Here is a 24,270-nt window from a genome sequence, read left to right on the forward strand (position 1 = left end):
TTATGACAGGTCCCTACCATGATGTATGGTTGCCAGATTCAGGGGAGTCAGAGATGAAGCGACTCTGGATGTCTTTGGAGTGACTGGATCAGATATGCCTCACACTATCACAGGGTAAGTTTTGAGGCAAAGTTTGGGGGGACAGATGGTTCAGAGAGGAGAGACAGTTAGAGCCAAAGAATGTTAGAGTTGGAGATACCAAGAAAAACAACGAAGAAGATGTGGTTAATGAGGACATGAAGATGATACCGTCACGTGAGATAATTAATTACTTTTTCTCAAATTAATTCTGACTGGGTCTGTGGAATTAAAATAACAGCCCTTCATGCCCCCTTTTTTCATTACTTTTTAATCTTGATGATTGGTATTTTTCCCCTTAAAAATCCATTTTCTGTGTAATATTTTTCATTGATTCATTCATATTCTGGATCATACTGTTGTTGTGGAGCCTATGAATATTAATATCAATATGAATATTTTCTTTCTTTCTTTTTATTCTGAATTTATTTGGCTTCGTTTTGTGAGTTTAAGTGAGTGAACTAATGGTGAGTGTGGTTACTTTTTGTGTTTGTTTCAACCCATCCTCACTGCATGGCCTCATATATTGACATTGGGAAAGTGGACTTTTGCGTTCTATGCTGATGCTGAGGGCAGCCTTCAGTGTTGACGTGGCATGTTGACACATTGGGCTTTCAATTAAAGCACATGCTTCGCCATCCGCGGCAGCGTGACACGTAAACAAAAGACGGAGGTTGGGGTTAGGTAAGCCATGGGATGATGCTCCAGTCATACTATGTATAACAATGTGCAAATTGCTATTTAAAGCCAGTCAAATGGCCGTGTGTTTAAGTGACTTTCGTCTCGAAGGAGGTGCGCGATCCACATGTCAACATGCTACACACAAGGCTGCCTTTATCGTCAGCATATGACGCAAAAGTCCACTTTCCCAACGTCGGTATATTCCGCCAAGGGAGTGAGGATGGGTTGGTTTATTTGCCACCTTTCCCAAGTGGTGATTGGGTGACAGGTCGAGTAGGACCATGAGAATCCTGCCAACTAGTGTGTTAAACAGGAAATACACATGAGAAGATAGACAGAAAGGTGATCCAAGGACATCACTGAATCGGGAGAGAGACACACAAGAGAGTAGATCTGAAACTGAGCAAAGACATAGGATCAGTGACTCACATACACACGGCACATACTCGTGTCAATAACATACAACACTCACAGCGGTCAACACCTGCTCGTGGAGATACGAAGTGAAGCCAACAGGAAGTCGACATACAAAACAAAAGCGCATATGACAGCGGATATTGCAGACAATTCTTATGAACTGATATGAACACTTTTCTTGTGAGGCAGACGCTGCTGGTAAATGCAAATGCAAGAAACAATCACGAGAAGGAAACCCGTCTCTGGTTCTTCTGGGACACAGATGATTTAACTTCCCAAAGTCCACCAAAATATGTGATCTGAAGGGATTTTCTTCTCCTCAAGGAAAGCTGCCTTTCTTTATTATGTATGTTATCAGTTTAGCTGAGATGATGAATGGCTGTTCGGAGATTACAATGACATGAAATGTGATTAATACCATAATATCAGCGAGCGTCAGTAATTACTTCTCTTGGTCCTCCTAATCCCTGCGGTGGCAGAGACCAACAGAGACATTAATCTGCGCGGATGAAACCTATTCTCTCTGATAACTCGGCCAGTGTTTCTGCGGAAGACAAACCTGCCACGTGCTCTGCTCATCCACTTCATCATCCACTCATCTCGAGAGCAGACAGCCCTCACACTGTGCCTCCCTCCTGACCCACTTCCCTCCATTCACTTTATGCTGACAGTAACACGCAGCGCTGTTATCCTCTCGCTCTCCAACCAGGGACTGACTCCTTGATCCCACTGGGGTTCTGTGTATAGAGCGCACCACTTCAAGTTTGGTGGATCAGAAAGTTGGAGACAGATTTTATGGTGCAGCATTTTATAGAAGTGATCCATAACAAAACGGATTCTCTCTATATGTGTATTGACTTCCTGTATTGTTATTTCCGGAGGATACGTTCTTGACCCCTCCAAGAAGCAAAAATCTGCCTTGTATGAGTGGAGTTTATACACTGCTGGGTCAATCCTGCCTGTATTATGTGCTTGAATCAAAGATGGACCTGTGCTAGTGTTCCAATGACTCCATCCTCCGACTTACTATCACAACGTTCTCTCACTCTGGCCAGTCAGACCAGGCAAAGCAATGGAAGCCATCCAGGAGTTCATTTGATATTGACAGATTTGCTTTTTGTGAGTCAATTGGGAGCCTAAGTCTCCGCCTCTTCCTGTCGGGCCAAAGCTTGGAAAAACAAAAGAATGGAAGTCTACTGGGAGATCGGAGCTATTTCAGGTCCACTTTGCCTCATGCTTTCAATCACACATCACACGTGCTGTACCTCAATTTAAATGATCATTAATGTGAGTTTTGACTATGCTTGTTGTGTAGTTTTGCTTGTGAAAACACATAATTATTTGGATGACAGATCCAAGGTCACATGTATGATGTTACAGCAGAATCCGACTGCGGCGCTAACGCAGGTGCTACAGGTACTAAACTATCAAAGGTCAAAGCTGGCAAACAGTAGCTAGGATCGCTAAACCCTTCACTCTGCAGAGCTTGTCCCACATGCTGGCTCTCACTTGACCGACTATGGAATGAGAGCCTGTGACGGGCCGAAAGTAACTTTTGATGCCGGGGAAAAGCAGCGCTCTCAAGGCATTAGAATGTATCTTTCAAATTCACTGACATCATATATGAAGCCCGTGGCATATTCCATTCCATATCCCATTGGCTGCCTCTGTCCATATTTTTCTGCACTGTCCTCCTTCTGTTACGTCTCCGAACTTTGGACTGAATATACAGATGACAGGTCTGAATCATTTGGCTATGATTAAAAATCATCAAATCCAGCTGTCTCTCAAAAAAACCCCACAATTTCTTGATCACATGACTGTGGACAAGACCAATAATAGCCATAGCATGTGGAAAATTACTCCTGGGTGAAGAGAGCGTAAACAGTTTGGTGGATGGAGGGATATTTTCCCGTGGTTAAAATCGACTGTGGTGTGTGTGAACCCACTGGGATGAGACCACTTCCATCACTCGCGGAGTGACCTTGAAGAAGTGCTTGGCAAAGTGCCTGACGGATGAGAGGCGATGGTTTAATATCACATATCACCTTTTTCCCCACTGAACTGTTCTGCATCACTTTCCATCCTCGACCTTCAGAACTCGTAAACCACTTCTGCCTCTATTTTAATTTGCAGCACGCAACAGTTTTGAAACAAGCCTGCAGTGTTTTGGTGCAATGATAGTGGGTTTATTTGGTGAGATCCTCTGCAGTGCTGGAGACTCACTTTGCCTCGTCTGAATCAAATTTTCTATTTATTATCTATGCCAAGGTCGTAGCCTGAATCCTCAGCATCGCAACTGACAAAGGTGATGGATGGAGGAGTTTGGGATTTGATAAGAGACGGAAGATGTTTTGTAATATAACCACTGTGAATACAGCTGTTCCTGTCCGTCTGTCTTCGCAGTGAATCTCTCTGCTTATCCTTCCATCCATATCTATCTATCTATCTATCTATCTATCTATCCATCCATCCAACCATCCATTCATCCATCCATCCATTCATCCAACCATCCATCCAACCATCCATCCGTTCCATTGCTGATTGTTTTTGTATCTCACTCGTGGTGGAGCCTCACCTGCTGTACATGTTTGTATGTTGTTCAACCCCTCTCCCAATGTGTCATTGTGAGATCCAGTATTGTCTTCATCTTCCCATCACTTAAGACTGGTGCTTTGCCTTACTTCACTCAAATACTGTAGCTTGCACTTGTCTCCCTTGAATCCTGACAAGACAAACTTAAGTTTTAGCTGTCCGTGCCTGTCGCTCTGTCGAGCCATCGATCCGCCCTCACGTCCTGGATGTTGGCCGAGTCAACCCAGGCCGACCGTGCACGTGCTGCCTCAGTACACGTGGGACGTTTCCAAATGTAGTTATTACACTTGATCACACTCACACATACTCACACAGCGCTAACCTACATTTGAATCCAGCGCACTGTGGCAGCGTACAACTAAACTTTGACTCAGGGTTTTTCTCTGACTCCATTAGGACCCAACAGACACTGTCGTCTCTGCACACACACTCACAGGGTGGTCAGTCAGGCGGAAGGGAAGCAGCGGGCAAGGCACTTCACTGTCTCCACTCCAGCAGTGAGAGGCATGATGTTTACTACTGCTGCTCAGTTGTTGTCGTCTCTGCTTTTCTGATGAGGAGTCCAGCCGTGGTGCCTGCTACTTCCTGTTTATCTGCTTGTGTTTCCAAAGATCCAGAAGAATAACAGGACACAAGATGTGATTTTCTACTTAAGAAACCCTGTCCAAGTTAGAGAAGTGAAGAATTTATACACATGCCACTTTTACATTTACTTTTACTTTACAGACAAGAGAATTACAATGATTTAAACTTCAACAGTAATTCACTGATGGATATCGTTGTTGCATCTGGCATGAGAAGAAGAAGAAAGAGGGAAGGACATTGCAGAGTGGACTGCTGTCTTAAGTGGCAAGAGCACTCTCTTGTCATGAGGCTGCCCGGTGGTCATGTCCCTGTAAAACTTGAGAACGGTTCTGCCAGGAGCTCATGTAAAACTGCACCAAAGTATAAAATAGATCTGTTGACCCGTGGAAGTGGAGACCACGATGATGGCCAGTGAAGTGGAGACACGAGAGCCAGAAATTTGGCTCGGGAAAAGAACAAACAAAAATATCTGCTTCTTTTTTTTCAGCAGCCGAGATGGTTAAAACAGTAAAATGAATTATAGATTTATATTTCAATTTAAGTGTAACAGCTTGCTTTGCTGTGGATATTCTGACATGATGCTCTTGTTTAATTAAATAAAGCAAGACTTTCTAGTCAGCTGGTCGGCATATGACTTGTACTGGTTGATGAACACACACCGTGGCTGATTGTAGTGTTGTAAATACAGTAGAATGTAAATGAAAAAAATGTACATAAGACATTGTAAAGACTTGAGTTGCGTGTGGTTGCCCAAAAGATGGCATGAAAGGTATGTTTCCTTTGATGTGTGCTTTGATCTGTCCTTCGTTCAACGTTTTGGGTTGCGGTGGTCCTGAAACCTCTGGCATTCCTGGTGATGGCAAATTGTGCAAAGAGAATGATGACATCACGACTTGTCGAGTGATGAACCCGTCGGTCACTACTTTAATAGTCCATTATAGTCAACTGTATCGACGAGTCTTTGCAGCACTAGTTAAGACGTGGCGATGAGACTGTGATGTGCAGCCAAAATCAGTTTGTTTGCTGCCACTGTTGCGCTGTATTGACAGGATTTGAAATGTCTGACTCTCACCTCAAATGCTTATGATATTGAGAAAATTCTAAAGCTATCAGGGGTAATTCACTTTTGCCAAGCATTACGGGAACAATCTTACTAGATACATGAATGTTTTTACCCAAATATACTGTGACATATTTGGTACGAGTGACTGAAAAAGTTTATTTTATTTTTTTTAGAGGAACCAGCAATGGCTTAAACCACTAAAGAAAAGAAAGCATTATTTCACTTCAGACATTTAATCTCCATGCAAATATTTTTTGTGTATTTCCTTTTTAACTTGTGCAGTACATAAATTCTTCTCCATTTATACAGATTTTTAACAGCATGTATCCCTTTTTTTGAAATTTGTATTTCACCTACTTTATTAGTGATCTGTGCCACTTCACACATATGTATCATCAGCACGTCTTGTTTGCATACTGGGTGCTTTTGCTTTGTTTTCTTACTTGTTAGTGATGACTCTAAGTGATCTGTGGATGTGAGAGTATGGTGTTGTAGGGACAGGTCCAGGGTGTCTCTCGGATCCCCAGTGACCCCAGAGAAGAAACTGAATGTGTCTACATGACGGCCCACACTTCCAACCTGAGCACAAGAATTCATCTCCTAATGCAGTTTCCCACCTGGTAGCCCTGATTCCTCTCAGAGCTATTTATCTATCAGCCCCTGACGTTTGGGTGCATTGAAACCTGGCAGCTCTTCCTGCATCAGCATAATCACAGCTGCTGATGGTTTTAGTATGATAATGTTGGGACTGCGATCTGAGCCGCACATGCACAAGAGGACGCTCACCACCGTTAAATGCGCCTTCATCTGTTGACATGTATGATAGAATGGATTTTTGGTCACTGGAGAGCATGAAGCAAGAGGCCGGGCCCATCCATGTACCCGCTGCAGCAGTTAGGGGGGCAACACTGCCCCCATCAGGACTTCATTCATCACTGCCGTTTTGCTTTCTAGTGACACTGATGCTCATTTATCAATGACGCACAAAAGCTGCTAAAATATGTGTGTGTCCTGGATTTATCCCCCCCCCCCTTCCTACCCCCACCAGCGCTTCCAGCTTCTCCTTTTTGTTCTTCTAATCTCTCACTTTTTTCATCATCCAAACAACACCCCCACTTCCATTGTGCTCTTTGATTATGTCTGTCTGACTGTCTCCACGGTGATTTGTCGCCGCGGATACATCCTTCATGGCAACAGCTGTCGGCGCTGCAGCTGGGGGGGGGCGGCCTGTGATGGGGTGTGACAAGGCGGTGTATTTTTAGCTCCTGAGCCAGGTACCCACAAAGTCTCACTTCACAATTAGGTGAAACACAGAAGGAAACAAAGCCCAACAACATCTGAAGATGAGAGAGGATGACGTCCTCACTGAGTCACAATCATCCCATTGTTAAAATTATATTTATGTTGTTGATTTAACATTTGTTTCTTTAATATTGTTTCAAGGTTATTCTTTTCCCTCCACATCTTTAAAGTTGGCAAATGATTAAATGGTTTTTGTTGAATGTATTTAGTGTACGGTGCATCAATGCAGCACAAAATGAAGTCAGAACGAAACCGAGTTGCAGAATAAAATGCGATTCAAAGTCTGCATATAGTGTTTTAATTTGAAAATTCACCGGATCCACTTTGCTTTTCATCGATCACCTCCTGCCTGAATGGTCCACCCTGCTCTAGTTTTTATTTATATTTAATTATAGTGTTAAAATGACCTGTTTCCTGCCAAGTGCATGACAATATATTGACATTCATTTCATTTTTTGTTAATAATTTATCGGAATTAATGCATTACAAGCACATAATTGTATTAGTTTCAGTATCTGGGACTTTTTTTTTAATTGGCCATTCTCTTGAGCGACCTCTCAAGGGGAGCCGGGGTATTACAGATTCTGAAGGGTGAACAGGTGAGTCACAGGTGTTCCTCGCAGGACTAAACAATTGTTGTGTTTGGTCTCTGTGACCCACAACCGTCTCACACAGCTGATCACTGAGCCGATGGGTCAACGGCGACGCCCTAAAATACGGCTCCACCAATCCATAAGGAGGCCAACGTGAACCCGGTCAGCGAGGATCTGACCTACATTTCCCATTCATGCGTGTCTGTGTGTGTGTGTGTTTTCTGTGTGTGGAACGATGTCAACGTTCATCAGATAACTGAGTCCTTGAAACTAGAGAATCTGTATAAGGGAATCTATGGAAACAGGGACAAGATGGCTCCCTTCTTTAAAATGAACCTTGTTTGTGTTACTTTCAAACCGCTCAGTCACCTACATGCTCTCTACTGACCCCTACATGAGTTTTCCATCACCTGCTGAGAGTCTTCTCCCTGTAATTCAGGTGTTTTCTCTCTCTGCTTTGTTCAGCGGTGGTTGTTCCAGAGGGGTCATCGGAAAAATCTGGCGCCGGCGACGAGCTCGGCAGCGATGAGGACTTCATGTACGAAGAGTACCGCAGCTCCGTCCGTTTTGGAAATCCGGGTGGAGGCGGAGGAGAGCAGCTCGCCATCAATGAGGTAGGACTTTCTTCTGCTTCACATGGATGGACTCAGTTCATGCAAGGGTCCCTGGTGCCGCCTTTAAAAGTGCACACACTTCCTGGATCAGTGGCAGCAACAGTTGGTGCCAAGTTCATGCTCCACTCACATCATGGTTAAGGTTCTCTCTGTCTTTTTCAACTTCAGCTGTATTAATATCTGATACCCCTTCGCTGTTTTCTCACTTCCTGTGTGTCCATCTCCCAGATATGCCGCAAAGCTTGCGGCTCTGCGAGCTCAACTGTGGTTCTAATATGTGGTTGCCACCCTACAGGGACAGAGGATTCCTCTGTTCCATGTTGGTATGATGAAGCTGCAGCTGACAGCGCTGCTGATGCTGATGTTTTCAGCCCAGCGTAATTGCTGTATCGGTGTTGTTGGAAATAATAGCCGTCACTTCCCACCGGCTTCTTTTGTGCCGCCGAGCGAGACGATCGGCGCCAGCTCTCATTTCTGACAGGACGTGCTGTTGGGTAAACATTTGGCGGGATCGGCGCTGTCACCTTAAGCACGGGAATCTGCTCTCGGCGCTAGGGGTAGCAACAGCCATCTCCGAGGCTGCTCGGTTGTCATGGAGACGTGTTTAGAATTCTGCTGATCCACGGAGTCACAGGGGGGTGAGCCGGACAGCAGGGTGAACACATGGGCGCTTCTGTGAAACTATTGCTGCGGTGTTGTGCTCGGACTTTTGGACGCCAACTCTGGAGCGGAATGTAGAATCCTTCCTACACAACACTGAATGGATTTTTCCTTCTCAGAAATGAGTCATCAGTCCAGGCAGTTATTTAATGAACCCTTTGACTTGCTCAGTAGTAAACCATCTTCATATTAACATGAAAACAATGGCAACCTTGCAAGCATTGAAACCATTAAATAACTGGAGGAATAATGTTGAAAAATGCTATTTCCATCAGTCCATTTGCAACTACCTAGCTGGGGTCAGGTTGCAGGGGCAGCACCAGTGTTAAGAAGGCTACCCTTCCCTCTCCCCAGAGGACCCTGGCTCTTCTGGGGGAATAAGGAGGTGTTCACAGGTCAGCTCTGCAGCATGTCCTGGGTTTGCCCAGGGGACTCCGCCCAGTTTGCCAGTCCTAAAAGATGCCTCAGCCGCCTCCACTGGCGGTTTGTATCTGTGATGTTGTTGTTCTGGCGCTACAAAGCTGGTGAGAGGAGAAAGTGGCTAATGAATGGAGGTCTTTGTCTTTTGGCTCAGCTTTTTCTTCAACTTAACTCAACCATGTGGATCCTTCTGTTTCGCACTCCATTCTTCCCTCACTTGTGGACAAGAGCCTAAGATCCTTGAACTGGTCTGATGGCTCTTATCTCCAAACTGGACTTGACCATAGCAATTTACTTACTCAACTCCATTGACAAGGCACCTCCTATAAGACAGGAATCCAGTCTGTTTAAAGATTAGAGTATTAACATTGGAAGTTGCAGAGAGCATATTGCTGTTCTGAAAAGGTCAGATGGATTGAAGACATCATGAAACATGAAACAAAATTCCTGAGTCTGAGTCTCATAAGTCAAATTGCTTTATGGAAATGGAATAATGAGGGTTGTTTCAACGTGTTTAGCGATGCCAAGGTTGCTGTGTTTCATGCTGCCAACCCTCGCCGTGGAGCCAGGACTGCTTCTGTGCTGCTGAATCATGTCATGAACACCCTTACGTTGGGCCCATCCTGAATGATAGACGTCGTCTTGAATGATGGTGTTCTGTGTGTGGTTGGTACCACAAATCACATTACCTGTTAGAAATGCTAAGGGGCTACGCATCGCTGCGGTGGACACTCCATAATGGTGAAATTCATATAGTTCAGATAAGTGCACTTTATACACCTTTTAAGATATTTAAGGAACAAAGTCTCCAGAGGATCTTTACTGGTGGACGTGAAGTAACCATCTGGCAACGTAGAGTGGCACCAAGGTGTAGGAATCAGCGTAGGAATACAGGAAACGGAAACAACATAACAAAATAAAAACACACAAAAACCGAATACAACACTGTTTGCAGGGGGGTCAAATCTGGCCTGCCAACTTATTTCATGGGGCCAGTCAGAGCTATAAATACAAGTTTAAATCAAATTCAAAGCTAATTTAAAGTGGACAAAAACTAGATCAGCGTAAAGGAATGTCGACAACATGACTTGCGCAGGTTAGTGATTAATGGTTTCCCTCCGACAGGCCCACAGGTGGAGATTATTAATATCAAGAATTCATCTGGGAAATTTTTTGGAACATTTGATAAAAGTATGGGAAACTGGATGAATGGTTGTGCTCTAGTTTGATGCCAACCACATTAGCTTTATGCTAATATTTTCCTTCAGTGACTAAGAGAATCTGTGATATTGGATACTGCACTTTTCCATTTCAAAAGATTGCAGTTTTCAGACTATAAATATGAAGTTTGGTCGGCCTGCAAGTTGGGCTGGGTGTAAAAGTCAAGGGGTGAATTTGACAATAAATAGAATGCTAATGACAGGCGAGTCAAGAAATACATGCTGAAAATAGAAAAAAAAACTTTATTAAACTACCTTTTTTATTTCTATATTTATTTGAAATCTCATGCATATAAATCAGTTGTTGTGTTGTATAAAGTTCTTCCTTTGTACGAAGGAATTATTTCCCACCTGAGTGCTGATTTCATCCAGAACACTTTATTAAAGAAGCTTCCATGGCACTGATATTTGCGCGTGCGCCTCACGTCCGCCAGAGCAGAGTCATTGTTAAATCTTATCGCTGATGATGCTTTATGATCAACTCCTCTCCACCTTGATGAATGTGTGTCAGTGAGTACAGGCTGAAGGTCGGCCACTTAACCAGCCGTGCAGGGTGACACAGATGTGAGTTACTGCAGGCATGCGCACGTATTCTCACTTCTCGGGACTTGAATTGATTTCCTCCCAGATTTATGAAACAATCCCCTCCCCACCCGATACAAACGCACACATTCACACACACACACACACACACACACCTTCCCCCCTGAGATTGGCCCATTATTCTGCATGACTTTTCTCCGGACCTCCTCCCTCCGTTCCTCTCATCTTTGCACCCCACCCCCACATCCACCTCATCCCCTCAGGGGTTGCTATGGCCCTGCCTCATCCATTCTGGTATCCAGGATACGCTGACACACTCTGCGTCCCGATTGGCTGGCGGCTCTGCGAGGGTGGGCTCACTCGAAAAAGAAGGGAAGTGAGAGAAAAAAGCAGGGCGATCCTGGTGGTTAGATGGATGGCTGAGGCAGCACGTCTGCAGGCGCAACGTCTGTGACCATTTTATCTGGAGAGGAAGAGGCAGGACGGCGGAGAGCAAAGGATACATGGCTGCTGGGAGCTGGAGGTAGAAACGTCTGGAAGCTGAGGAGAGGATAACAGGAGACGGAGAAGAGGAGCCGACATGAGCACAGCCTGTCCTCCGTCCTGACATCCTGACTCGGAGGAGCGAGAAGATTGGACTTGGCGGACGAGCTCGAGAAGACAGGGAGGTGCCACTTTCAAAGAGGAGAACGGGAGTAAAGGAGGGGGGGATGCTCCCAACGTAACACACAAGTACCTTCACGTCACGCGGTCCACACACACACATTGACACAAACAGGCACCCAGCCTCCGCGGGCAGGCCGGGGCATCACCGCGCATCGGCAAAGTGGCAGGAGAAGCAGAGGAGGCGGTGACAGCCAGAGTCGAGCAGAGGAGGAGAGGATTGCTCGAGGACAGCGACGGAGATAGTCCAGGAGGAGGAGGACGACGACGCCGGGACGTGGTGTGGTGCGGGGGCTTGGCGCTGAGGGAGAGGAGACGGGGTGAGAGCGCCGAGCAGGAGGAGAAGGAGGAGGCCCAGGGACTGATGGCTCGCGGCAGCGGCTCCGGGAGGTGGAGCAGGCAGAAGATGGGCTTGTTCAACACCATGCTCCGCTGCAACCTCCCTCCCGAGACGCAGAAGGTGGTGGTCTTCATCATCATGATGCTGCTCATCATTATCAACGTGGTCCTCATGTTCCTCCTGGCCTTCCAGTAGAGCACTCGCACACACACACACACACACACACACACACACACACACACACACACACACACACACACACACTCTCACACAGGAGGAGCTTGCAACATCGACAGTCCTGCAGCAAAAGACCACAGACTGCTGCTGGACGGGGATTCATGGGGGTCCAAAACGGCAAACGCAGGAAGAAAGAGGTACAAAAAAAGAGCAAGCGTGTGTTTGTTTCGTAATGTTGGAGATGGTGGGTTTGAAACTACCCTAACTTTGTTGCCTGTGGAAACTGAGTGAGGCTGTGGAGAGGGTTTCATGGCATGGAATGTCTCGGTGAGAAGCCATTCTCTCTGTCATTCTGCAGTTTTTTTTGGCTCATCTGAAGTGGTGTGGCGGTTGCATGAAATGAGAATAGCAAAGCTTGTTTCAGCTTCAGTGGATCAACTTTGAAGGCATGGCTCTTTGGTAAAGTTTGGAGCTCCTCCCTCTCATGGTGGGGTTTGAGTGTCTACCAGTCTTGTTCGCGAGTGAGGGCGAGACCAAAAGAGATGGTGCAAATTTGCCTGTTGGTTGTGGCAGAATAGGAGGTCCTTCTCTGTGACCATTTTTCTGGTTTGGTGGAGGAGAAATGCGCTCTATCACATTACATTTTGACAGGGAGCCCACTGCTCCACCTCCCGAGATGGACTCTGGAGTGGAGCAGGAGACAACCTGGCTTGGACTTTGGTGCTGTCCATGAGAGTAGGAGGGACTTTCCAGGCAAAGGAGAGGTCATGGGTTTGGGCATCACTAAGGGAACCACCTGCCAAAGTTCTGTTCAGTTCAGACGGTCATTACTGGATATTCAGACTGTTTATGTAGCAATATGAAGCGAAAACATCCGAATTAGTCGTCTGATGCTGAAAAAATCTGACTTTCAACCACATTCACTCTGCTAAAAGGTTAGAAACCATGTGATGCCATTGTTTTTGACACAAAAAAAGCAACTGGAGTGCCAGATCTTCTTTTTATGTATTTTTAGCATAACTCACTCTGACATAGATCAAAAGGACAGCCACGGTTGGGTTTCTGATACTTCCTGTTGTCAACTCGGACTCGGGATCAATAGCTTTCTGATCATCCTCTCGACAGCTCCAAACAAAGTCCACACCCGTGAGTGCCAAGTTTTTAACGGTGGACTGCAACATCAAGGATAAAATGATGTCTGTAAAGCGCAGGATCGACTCTCCTCTGACATGTGTCCTCATAAAGGATTCAAGGCGTCAACGTATGTGTTTTGACAAGACGTCGTCTGGTCCTGTCTGATTTTAACATTTAATAAGATGCTCTCATGTCATGTAATCACGGAGGAATCTGCTCAGAATGGCAGCAGAGCAGCAAAATGGTGTGGGTTTGTTGCTAGGCAACAGCCGAAGAGGCTGTTTCCCCTCTTCGCCATGTTGGCTTTTGCTGGATCACAGCGGCAGTGAGCAGAGGAATGAGAAGATGCCTGATGTTGTGACGGTGTCCCGGCCCAGAACGCGGCTGTAGGCTGTGTGTGTGTGTGTGTGTGAGGGTGTGTGTGCGTGTGGCCTTTGCGGACACAGAGGCAGAGCAGCAGAATTGATTGGTCGCTATGGAGATGTGAGAGGAAGTGTGAGTTATGACCACTGCATCAATAGACCAGGAAGCTTCCTGCTGATATGTGGCAGTAGCGTTTCCTAGTGTAAGAAATGTTTGTTATTTCTCTATTTTTTTCTTCACAATATTTATTTTACAGATGTAAAAGCAGATGAGTTAAATTACTGGATGTTTTGGTTTATTCTTTGCTCTTTAAAAGAAAAAACAAAGATGATTACGTCTCAGACGGTGACGACCTCTGACCCCTGGTCCCTGTCCTCCGCAGCTGATCAGCGATGGCAGCGTGGTGTACGCCGAGGCCCTGTGGGACCACGTCACCATGGACGACCAGGAGCTGGGCTTCAAGGCCGGGGATGTCATCGAAGTAGTGGATGCCACCAACAAGGAGTGGTGGTGGGGTCGGATCATGGACAGCGAGGGCTGGTTCCCCGCCAGCTTTGTGCGGGTGAGACGCCTGAAACAAAGTCTGGTCTCCATGTCCTCCTGACTCAGTTATCATTGAACATTTCTGCAATTAAACACTTTAAATTCAATTCACATTTAAAAAAAAATCAATATTATGCGTTTTTGCCTGAATGTTTTTTTTTTCATTTATAAATTATTATTATTATTTATTTATTATTTGTTGCAACCCACGAACTATTGCTATTAATATTGCTTATTTTCATTTATTTTTTTATCTAACAAAGGTGAACATCATGTATGTATGTTGTTGACTGATGAAGGCCTAACTTCATTTCAGCAGTCTTGACCCAATAGTTTCTGCGGATGTGTCCCAGTCCTGTTTTAGTGATTTGGATGTCTTGTGTGTGCTGTCCCCATCAGTTGCGTGTGAACCAGGACGAGCCCATGGAGGACTACTTAGCTCACTTGGAGGAGCCGCAGGCCGGACAGGAGGACCGAGAGGGCATGGGCTTGATTCTGGGACCTGGTTTACCCTGCAAGGAGCAGATGAGGAGCAACGTGATCAATGAGATCATGAGCACAGAGAGAGACTACATCAAACATCTGATGGACATCTGCGAGGTTTGTCAACCACAACGGATGTCTCATTCGCTTCTTTAGTTTAATCACAGTGTCTCTTTGAAGTTTCAAGCTCAACTGCTGTTTCAGTCTCCTTTTTCCTGACGCTCTGTTTTGTTCCCTCTCGGGTCGCTCTCGCAGGGTTACATCAAACAGTGCCGCAAGAGGACGGACATGTTCAATGAAGAGCAGCTGCGCACCATCTTCGGAAACATCGAAGACATCTACCGTTTCCAGAGAAAGTTCCTCAAAGTCCTGGAGAAGAAGTTCAACCGAGAGCAGCCTCATCTCAGCGAGATCGGCTGCTGCTTCCTGGAACATGTGAGACAACCTTCTGTTGCCCTGAAGGCCCAGAGCTGGTGATCTGACTCTCCGCTCCCCCCGCAGCAAACAGATTTCCAGATCTACTCCGAGTACTGCAACAATCACCCCAATGCCTGCGTCCAGCTGTCCAAGCTCATGAAGCTCAACAAGTACGTGTTCTTCTTCGAGGCCTGTCGCCTCCTGCAGAGGATGATCGACATCTCGCTCGACGGCTTCCTGCTCACACCCGTGCAAAAGATCTGCAAGTACCCGCTGCAGCTCGCCGAGCTCCTCAAGTACACCAACCCTCAGCATAGGTATGTGATCCATCCATCCTTCCACCTATCTCTATCTATCTATCTATCTGTCTGTCTGTCTGTCTGTCTGTCTGTCTGTCTGTCTGTCTGTCTGTCTGTCTGTCTGTCTATCCATCCATCCATCCATCCATTGAGTTCTTTTTCATGCAGCCTATGAGCTGCTGTCCAGTCCTGGTGAACCACATAAACAAGGAATATTAGACGCATATTCTGACCGTCATTTTAGAACTGAGAGGCAAAAGAGGAAGCGGAGGATAGGTGTGACTTGAGGATGATGGGTGGAGGATCTGAGGTGGCAACCCCTGATGTCGAAGAAGAAGAAAAACGTAACCGTCTGTCTTGCTGTTTTTAGGGACTACAAAGACGTGGAGGCCGCCTTAAACGCCATGAAGAACGTGGCCCGGCTCATCAATGAGAGAAAACGCCGCCTGGAGAACATCGACAAGATCGCGCAGTGGCAGAGCTCCATTGAGGACTGGGAGGTGAGAGCTTTAGTGTGTATGGTGAGCACATTTGTGTGTGAGAGCTTTGTCCAGGAGCTCACAGGGCGTGTGTGCGTGTGTGCAGGGGGAGGACGTGCTCAGCAGGAGTTCTGACCTCATCTTCTCCGGGGAACTGACCAAACTGTCCCAGCCTCAGGCCAAGAGTCAGCAGAGAATGTTCTTCCTTTTTGACCACCAGATGGTGTATTGTAAAAAGGTTTGGCTCATTTTCTGCTCCGGGTTTGTTCATCTTCTAGCATAAGCAATATGGAATATATTCAGGTGGATACTTGCAGTACTCATTTCTGCCACAACTTGGCGCTTTTGAAAGAATTTAATTGTATGTGTTTGAGAGTAAAAAATAAGCAAGACATTATTTCCCAGCCTGAATTTATTAAAATATGGTTGAAACACTGACCCAGATTCAAAGTTAATGATGGCATTATGATCATAAAATTCTGGGCCCTCGGACACACGTCTTCCTCTCCTGCAGGACCTCCTGCGTCGGGACATCCTCTACTACAAGGGCCGCATGGACATGGACCACATGGAGGTGATCGACGTGGAGGACGGCAAAGAGAAGATCTTCAACATCAGCGTGAAGAACACGCTGAAGCTGCGCTCGCTCAGCGGGGACGAGGTTCACCTGCTGTGCGCCAAGAAGCCGGAGCAGAAACAACGGTGGCTCCGAGCTTTCGCCGACGAACGGAGGCAGGTCCAGCACGACCGGGAGACAGGTGCGATCCTCCTCAGCGGCGGTGTTGAGACCGGACTCTGTGTTTATGATCAGCTGAATTACCAGCTACAAGTCTTGGTGAAGCCCCGTAATGCACTGCAACAGTTCCATTGTAGCTTCACAGCATGAAGGTTGCGGGTTACATTTCAGCATGTTGCTTCTTCTGGACACTCCGGTTTCCTCCCACAATCCAAAAACATATAGATCATGTTAGTGTCTGTAGATGCGAGTGATTTTCTATCTGTGCTCGCTGTGTTCTCTGCCTCTCACCCTGAGTAGCTGGGACTAAACTAATGGGTCTGTTTGTTTCAATGTGAACTTAATGGTGAACTCAATGTGAACTGCATAGACTGATGCCTTCTCTCGATTCTGTGTCAATTTTCGACTTCTATTTTACATTTTATTTCGTTTGTCTATTGTGTCAACTCTTGTTTCGTTTGACTCACCTTTTACTGCATGAGTAAACCGCCATCGATCACTAGGGGGCAGCATACGCGCTGTGTTTTTAGCCTCCATATTTTTGTGTTGCCTCACACAAATTTTGTTTTTCCTCTCTCAGGCTTCTCTCTCACCGAGGTCCAGAAGAAACAGGCCATGCTGAACGCCTGCAAAAGCCATCCATCCGGGAAACCCAAAGGTAAATTCACATGTTTTCCCCTTGTAGTATTTAGAATGAAAGAATATGGCGGCGGTGAGCCACAAAAGTGGGCAATAAATATATATATATATATATATTTTTTTTACATAAGAGTGGAGATAAAATATGCCAAATAAAGTTAAAAAATGTGAATAGTGTACATTTAAATAAAGAAATATGAATATGAGTTATCAAAAATTCGAAAAAAGGTCAAAAGTGTTGCCATTATAAAAAGTACGATGTAATTAAAAAGTGAAAATATAATGATGAACATTATGTAATATAGTAATTAATATAATTGATAAATGTTTGTGCAAATAAATGATATTTCAAATAAAACGAAAATGAAATAAATGTACAAATGCAATATTAAATCACAATAATAAAAATAAACTGTTATGTTCGTATTTGACCAGCAGAGGGCCACATGCGGCTCGTGTCGCTCTGTTTGCCCTTTTCAGATGAAGCTTACATGTGTGAGAGTCAAAGTGATCTTATTTTTCATCCTCTGCTCTCCGCGCTCCGTCCTCAGCGGTGACCCGACCCTACTACGACTTCCTCCTGCGGCAGAAACACCCGTCCCTCCCCTCGGCGTTGCCCCAGCAGCAGGTCTTCATGCTGGCCGAGCCCAAGCGCAAGACCTCCACCTTCTGGCACAACATCGGCCGCCTGACGCCCTTCAAGAAGTGATCCCGGCGGAGGAGCTTCCTGCTGGTGCCTGAACAGAACCTTTATATTCGATTTCTTTTCTTTCCTACTCATAACCTAATATATACAGATTTATAGTGTGGATGAGCTGGAGATCTATTTTTGAAAGCACTTTATAGGTTGGTTAACAATCACTGAGAGAAGGAGGAGGAGGAGGAGGAGGACTTTCTACTTCTGGTACTTCTAACACTGCTGCGGGACTGTGCTGCCTCAGCGCCGGACGTCTTCTTGACTTTTCTCTTTGGATTGGAAAGATGCCAACTTGTTCACAGTGCCAGGTCCTTTGTATGAGTTCCTTGTCCGCTTCACATAAGGGAAATTTGGGGGCAGTGATGTTGTGTCTGTGCAGATTTTTTTTTTGTTTAATTCATCCACTGGTTCCACGGTTTTGTACAAACGCTTGATATGCTGCACAAAGAAGAACCTGCTGGCTCCATTTACCCTCCTGCACGTGGGAAACAGCCTCACGTCTGAGCACCTGTGTGGACGCCACGCACAGCCCTCCACTCATGCCTCACAAGCCTCCAGCATCCGCCACAGGATTGGTTGTTTGAGTTGACCGTCCCTGTCCTTGCTTCTGACCTTCAGCTTCATTCACTACGATACAGATGTTGATGGTCCCTTCAGCCTGAAATGTCTGGAACTGCTGAGCTCGGCATTTCTGTTCCTCAACCGTTTACATGCGCCCCCTGTTGGTGAGCAAGGGTTAGTGCTCTATTACTTCTAAAAATAAAAGTCGTGTCATTTGAATTCAATATTCTTGAAACGTTGACTAATAAGAGCAGTATGTGAGAGAAAGAATTTGGACCTTTCACTCTGAATGTTGCGTTCACAAGTGGACAGCAGGCGGTGATGAACCCCACTTGGTCTCCTGACAAATGAGATATGCCCCTTCACTTCTGACAATTGTCTCAACTCATGGTGGCTTCATGAAGCTCCGTGAGTCATTGCCATTGGCAGAGGGTGGAGCTTCTTGCTCAAGATCCAAGCTAATAGAGCGAAGAGCGCCCTGTTTTGAGCTCTGAAAGAAAAGAAAAAGGGAGGCAGGTTTTCTTCTTGACATGTCCCTCCGACTTGGACTAGAGGGCACTTGTGGACACACCTATGGACAATTTAGAGTCACCACTATGGACTGTGGGGGGAAACCAGAGTGCCCAGAGGAAACGCTCCGTGCTGAGATGAAAGTCTTCTGCCCTGAAAAATGTAAACAACATTAACTTGTCAAATCCTCTTGGTCGGCGATGACTTCACCTCACGTTGTGTTGTTGCTGTCGTGAGCCACAGGAGGGCGACTGGACCAGAGGAGCCACATTTAGTTTCTCCACACACTCTTGAGTTCCGCCATGTCCATGAACGTTCTTAACATTTTTTTTTATTTTGTGTGTGCGGATGACTAACGATGCATGGATGTGACTTAAAAAAAAAATACTGTGAAGAGCTTTTTGTTTTCAAAGAACACACGGATGAGCCCTGATATATCACGCAGTTCCAGGACTATATAGTATCCATTGTGCTATCTAACACACTCACACTCCTGACTTGTACTTCTCCAGTTTCCAGTATTCCTGCTCGGTGTATACAACCTCCAGTAATCTCCATTCCACATCAGTGCCGCCTAGTGGAATGGCTCCGTAAGTGCATTCTGTGAAATGTACTCACCTTTCTGTTTCAAATGAGTAATAAACATTCCTGCACTGGCTACGGCAGACATCACCCCCGGCCTCTCTGGTCTTTCACTGGACCCGAACACACTGAACACGCACGAGGGGCAGCGCTCAGATGTGTCAAACTCACAACCCGAAATATACCCAAAGAGCTATGTTATGTTGAAACAGCTTTCCCCTCACTTATTGTGCGAATCTCACAGTGCACTGCAACAGCTGAAATCACATTTGCATTCCTTATTCAAGTGTGAATTTTTGACAAGTCATGCGGCTTTAGGAGCTAAAATAATGTTTCTGTTACAGAGTCTCTCACTACAGCAGAGGTGGAGAGGGTCTTGTGTTTGGAGTGGTTCTGTTGGCGACATTGACCTCTTAGGAAAGAGGATTCGCTCATGGTGGCAGGGAGGAGTGTTCTGTGTTCTTTGAGATGAGAGAGTATCTTGAGGTTTAGTTCACGAGTGACGGATGGATGGGAGGGATGTGAGCTCCAGAGATGGATCAGTGCAGCGTCCTCGGTCATGAGTCGCGTCTGTGTTCCCACCTGAGTTTTGGATAGTGGCCTGAAAGAGCAAGATCCACGAGTGTCAGAGATAGGTCATCCAGGGGAGACTCAAATTAGAGCTGCTTCTCCTCCACAAGATAAAACAGACGTGATGGTTCAGGTATCTAGTCAGGGTGTCTCCTGGGTGCCTCTTGGTGACGTGTTCCAACTGGGTACAGGAGAGACTCCTTGTGATGGGCTAAGGCTTCACGAAGCAGTGTCCCCATTTTCAGAAAGAGTGGAGAGTGCCCTCTAGTGGGCTCTGAGCATGATGGTACTGTATCGTGAAGCCTCCTCACCTGTGGTCAGTGGACAGTTGAAAGCAAGTGTTGAGAATGCAGGAGGAAAGAAAACTCTGCAGGAGAGTCTAGCAACTGCGTTGGTAGAAACCTTTATTCACGATTCCATGACAAGATCATCACAACAGTAAAAGATGATCGTTCTGAAGCTCAAAACATCGAAAATGATCTGCGTTAAACATGAAAGTTTCATGAGACTTTGCCATCTACTTGCTGCTTGCGTGCTACAACTTGTACTACTAATACGAATAATAATAATAGACATTCATTTCTTGAAGTAAAACTGGTGATGGTTTGACGACGTTTCATGACACAGTATCAAAGAGTTGATGAGGTTTCATAAAACAGTGTCCTGGTTTTCAAATGCCACCAGGTGGCACTGTCTGCTGGAAATGCTTGGACTTGACCAACCAATTCAATGGAACCTCACATCATTTCTAAACCAAGAGCTCCATATAGTATGCTCTGAAAATGAGGACACTGTTTCATCCACCCGGCAATGCTGTTTCATGATGCCTCATCTACCAATCACAGCTTGACACATCAGACAGACAGACTGCCGTCAGTTAATTTCTATAAGACCTTTTCATTTTGACATATTGTGAGGCGTAAGATTCCCGGCCAGTTTCTTGTGCTTCCTCCTCCTCTGATTCATACACCTCGTCCTGCTCTTCATCCACTTCCTCCTCTTCATCCTCCTCCTCCTCCAGGCCTCTCTGTCGCTGCAGCGTGTTGCGGGACTGAAACAAAACCATTTCATCCGCAACTTTTCGAGGTTCCATCCTGGACTGTCACACTCACCGTCCTGCCCGGATTGTGGGCGTGTCGTCTGTGGGTTCTGTGTTGGGTGGAGGCCGGAGCGGACCTGGATGGAGAGTCCTGTGACGCGTCCTGAGGTCCATCTGCAGGGGTGAACAGTTGTAGTCTGCTACTGAAGAGCTGAAAACACAGCGTGAGGAATCAGTCACCAGCAGAGGAGCAGAGAGGAGGTGAAGCGGAGTGGTCGCGCAGGAAGCAGGAAGTAGCAGCCAATAAACAAGGATGTTCAGATTGATCGTTCCTCCACCTCTTTCTGAGCTCAAGTTCTGCAGTTGCTACAGTCAGTGCCCCCGTGCTACGCATGTTTCATGAGATTACTTGCCTATTTAGTCTGATAAAAAAATAAAATTAAAAAAGTGGCATTGTTGCGCTAATGGCCACACTTCAAAAATGCATCGTATCTTCAGTAGGTAAGATGAGGTAAAGCCAGATTTGGAGGACCTCCGGAGCAGAGCCTCTACTTTGACATGCAAAATGACTGAAGCAGATGAAGGACCAGAAACATCTACACTCTGTCTTGGGAGCATCGGAGGAAGATGCAGTCAGGAATGTCTGAAGCAGACAGACAAAGTGATGATTGCTGAGGTCTCTTACCTCCAAGCTCCTCTGGGTGTTGACCTCCAGCAGGTCGTGGTACGCGTGTGTGTAGACCTCCAGGGCTTTGGCGTGGAAGAGCATCTCCACTGTGATGAAGTCTGTGAACACACGCTGCAAACACAACCGGTCACCGTCGATGTCTGTGTGTGTGAGAGAGCGAGAGAGAGTGTGTGACTGACCGTGACATCCTGCACCTTCTGTCTCTGGAAGTCCAGCACGGCCTCCTGCAGCTGTCTGGAGCTGAGCTGGGCGTTGTTGGAGGCCTTCTGAGCGCTGACCTCCGCCTGACACACACACACACACACCACACTGGAGCTCACGTGCGCTCGCCGCTTCACCTGTCGTTTACCTGAGACTGGACAGGAAGTTAAGAAAGTGAAGCCACGGTGAGAGGGCGGCGTGTTTGGCGTGAAGGATGAAGGATACGATGGTCCGGCGGTCCGAGGGGTTCTGCAGTCGCAGCTTCTCCAGTTTCTGAAGTTCTTTGACTTCTTTGCTGAGGTCAGTGTTGAACTTCTTCAGCTCGGCCTGAAAGATTCAAGTGAAGACCTGATAACTGAGGTCCGTTCACAGGTGGAGGAGCTCAGGGTCTTGTTCACGAGTGAGGAGGAAGGGTGGAGGTGGACGGACAGATCAGTGTCAGGCGGTCACGAGGTAAAGTCGTGGTGAAAAGTGAGCTGAGCCACAGGGCAGCTCTCTGTTCACCCGTCTGTTTGCACTCTCGCTTTTAATGGCAGTTGAAAGAACAAGGCTGGACTCTCCCTAAAGATGTGGGACTGGGTCACATTAGAACCTCCTCCATGACCTGGTCAGGATGGTTCAGCCCCTGGGGGAGGACCCGGGACACACCCAGGACATCTCGGGGTAATCTATATCTTTCAGTTGACGAGGGAACACTGGATGAGTGGGGTGAGGTTTGTCTGAAAAACGAGCTGTGGGCCTCTTTATTTAGGCTGCTGCCCCCGCGTCTCTTTATCTCATAAGAGCAAGAAACTGGTGGTTTCTCTGAGGTTCACCATGTTTCTGCTTGTTCATAACATGGAGAGCAAAACAAAAAAGAAAATCCAGTTCCATATGAGTGTAAAATTGTAATGTTACGATCTTGTCACTGCCGACTCGTCGAGATATATGTTGAAAGACTCGCCTTCTTGTTCTTCACGATGTCTCCGTAAGTCTTGAGAGGCGCGACCACTCTGCTTTCCAGTCTCTCCACCTGCGGAGCAAAGGTGTGAGCGACATGGACCAGTCTGGTCCGGGGTCCTGAAGCACCACCCACCTCGGCCTGCCGGTAGTCCTGCACCATGGCCAGGTCCTCAGCCAGGTTCCTCAGGCCCAGCTGGAGCTCCGGGTCCTCCTGTTTGGCGAAGTCAAAGATCTGAGCCACCAGCCGGTCTCCCTTGTCCCTGAGCTTGGCCGTCTTCCTGGTGTAGGAGGCCAGCAGGCTGCAGAGCTCACCCAGATGCTTCTCGGTGTGTTTGACCGTCTGCTCCAGGTTCTTCACCTGACCGTCTCTGCTGGTGACACACCGCGGTTAAACCTTTCCTCTCACGTGTCAGCGATGACAAAAGTCTACCTGGACAGGTGCGTGTTCATCCCGTCTCCTCCGCGCTCCTGGACTGGGTGTTTGCCTTCTGAACACCAGGCAACCGCACTGTTGCCATGACAGCGACAACACAGCGAGAACGCGTCTGGCGCAATTGACCACAAGGGGGCAGCAGAGACTCACTGCAGAAAAGTGGTTAACCTTCTGGTTCATGAAAACTAGTAGTGAGTGGGTTATTATCGGGTCAAATGCAACTCTCATTTCTACCTCAAATCCATATTCCATCATCATCCTCACAATTCCACCGCCCACTGACACATTTGTTCCACTGGTGCTTCTGCATTTGCTGCGAGAGTCGATTGGAACCTTTAGGAAAGAACAGCCAGGGCCTCATTTGGAGGGAACACGGTGGTCCTGATGGAGCTCCGAGCCTCTCATGACTGAGAGACGCTCCTGACAGAGCTGTGATGGTGCGTGGGCCGTGACTGACTCATCGGTCGCTGCCTGCTGTGCAGACCTCACCACAGAGGTGGCGAACAGCAATTGGTTCTGAGGATGAGGCAGAGGCCAAACGCACCATGGGACGTTCAACTGATTTACGTTGTCGAACCTCAGACTCTTTTATTGAGTCAAAGTTGTCTTCTTTACTTACTAACACATTCATTGTTTAAAAATTTTCGCTTGAATATCTTCCTCCACTTTCCTCAAAACCAGGGGTTCTGAACCCTTTTCACCTTGGGGCCCAGAACAATACAAGTAATACTCATTCATGACTCTTCATTTCATTTGTGATCAATAACCATATTTAATCTACTGAGAGGTAAACAAACCAAAACCTTGTGAAATGAAACCATGTGATCATCGCAGAGACATTTATTTGTCATCGAAAAGTCCAACCAGCTGCAGACCCGGGTGCGAGTCACCTTCATCAGATTTACTAGATAAGAAAGGAAAAAATACACTCGATGCAAACTGTTGAGAAAATTGAAAAAAAAAAAAAAAATTCAGAAGAAAATAAATCTAATAAAACCATGTC

At 46.4% G+C, this 24,270-nt stretch overlaps 2 protein-coding genes across 8 annotated transcripts in view; one reads left to right on the plus strand and one right to left on the minus strand.

Annotated features, from left to right (window-relative positions):
* arhgef4 (Rho guanine nucleotide exchange factor (GEF) 4) overlaps positions 1-19,484 on the plus strand; it is a 58,964-nt gene extending 39,480 nt beyond the window's left edge. For 6 of the 7 annotated variants that reach the window (XM_053858618.1, XM_053858621.1, XM_053858622.1 and 3 more), the window contains 10 exons: positions 7,780-7,928; positions 13,831-14,010; positions 14,391-14,591; positions 14,730-14,909; positions 14,976-15,208; positions 15,561-15,690; positions 15,776-15,907; positions 16,184-16,427; positions 16,986-17,063; positions 17,596-19,484. In XM_053858618.1, coding sequence (XP_053714593.1) covers positions 7,780-7,928; positions 13,831-14,010; positions 14,391-14,591; positions 14,730-14,909; positions 14,976-15,208; positions 15,561-15,690; positions 15,776-15,907; positions 16,184-16,427; positions 16,986-17,063; positions 17,596-17,753 — 1,685 coding nt within the window. In that variant the 3' untranslated portion in view covers positions 17,754-19,484. Of the gene's footprint in view, positions 1-7,779; positions 7,929-10,754; positions 12,149-13,830; positions 14,011-14,390; positions 14,592-14,729; positions 14,910-14,975; positions 15,209-15,560; positions 15,691-15,775; positions 15,908-16,183; positions 16,428-16,985; positions 17,064-17,595 lie in introns of those variants that run through there. The other variant, XM_053858624.1, reaches the window with a different exon arrangement.
* An 880-nt stretch (positions 19,485-20,364) lies between these two features.
* On the minus strand, positions 20,365-23,393 carry LOC128756229 (CBY1-interacting BAR domain-containing protein 2-like). The gene is made up of 9 exons (XM_053860575.1): positions 23,265-23,393; positions 22,968-23,202; positions 22,836-22,904; positions 22,118-22,219; positions 22,041-22,046; positions 21,871-21,975; positions 21,689-21,802; positions 21,077-21,214; positions 20,365-21,015 (listed from the first exon to the last, which is right to left on the minus strand). Exons 1-9 carry the CDS (start codon positions 23,282-23,284, stop codon positions 20,842-20,844), a joined length of 963 nt encoding a protein of 320 aa, XP_053716550.1. The 5' UTR covers positions 23,285-23,393; the 3' UTR covers positions 20,365-20,841.
* Positions 23,394-24,270: the final 877 nt, after the last annotated feature.

This window comes from Synchiropus splendidus, chromosome 3, assembly GCF_027744825.2.
Source record: "Synchiropus splendidus isolate RoL2022-P1 chromosome 3, RoL_Sspl_1.0, whole genome shotgun sequence".
Taxonomy (NCBI): domain Eukaryota; kingdom Metazoa; phylum Chordata; class Actinopteri; order Syngnathiformes; family Callionymidae; genus Synchiropus; species Synchiropus splendidus.

Bases quoted from the DNA above. Each gene is read 5' to 3' on its own strand.
- LOC128756229 (XM_053860575.1), bottom strand. From the start codon at position 23,284: ATGAACACGCACCTGTCCAG. The intron at 22,220-22,835 runs GCGAGTCTTTCA...TGAATCTTTCAG, and splicing joins ACATCGTGAAGAACAAGAAG to GCCGAGCTGAAGAAGTTCAA. The intron at 21,215-21,688 runs GTAAGAGACCTC...CTGTGTTTTCAG, and splicing joins ACACCCAGAGGAGCTTGGAG to CTCTTCAGTAGCAGACTACA.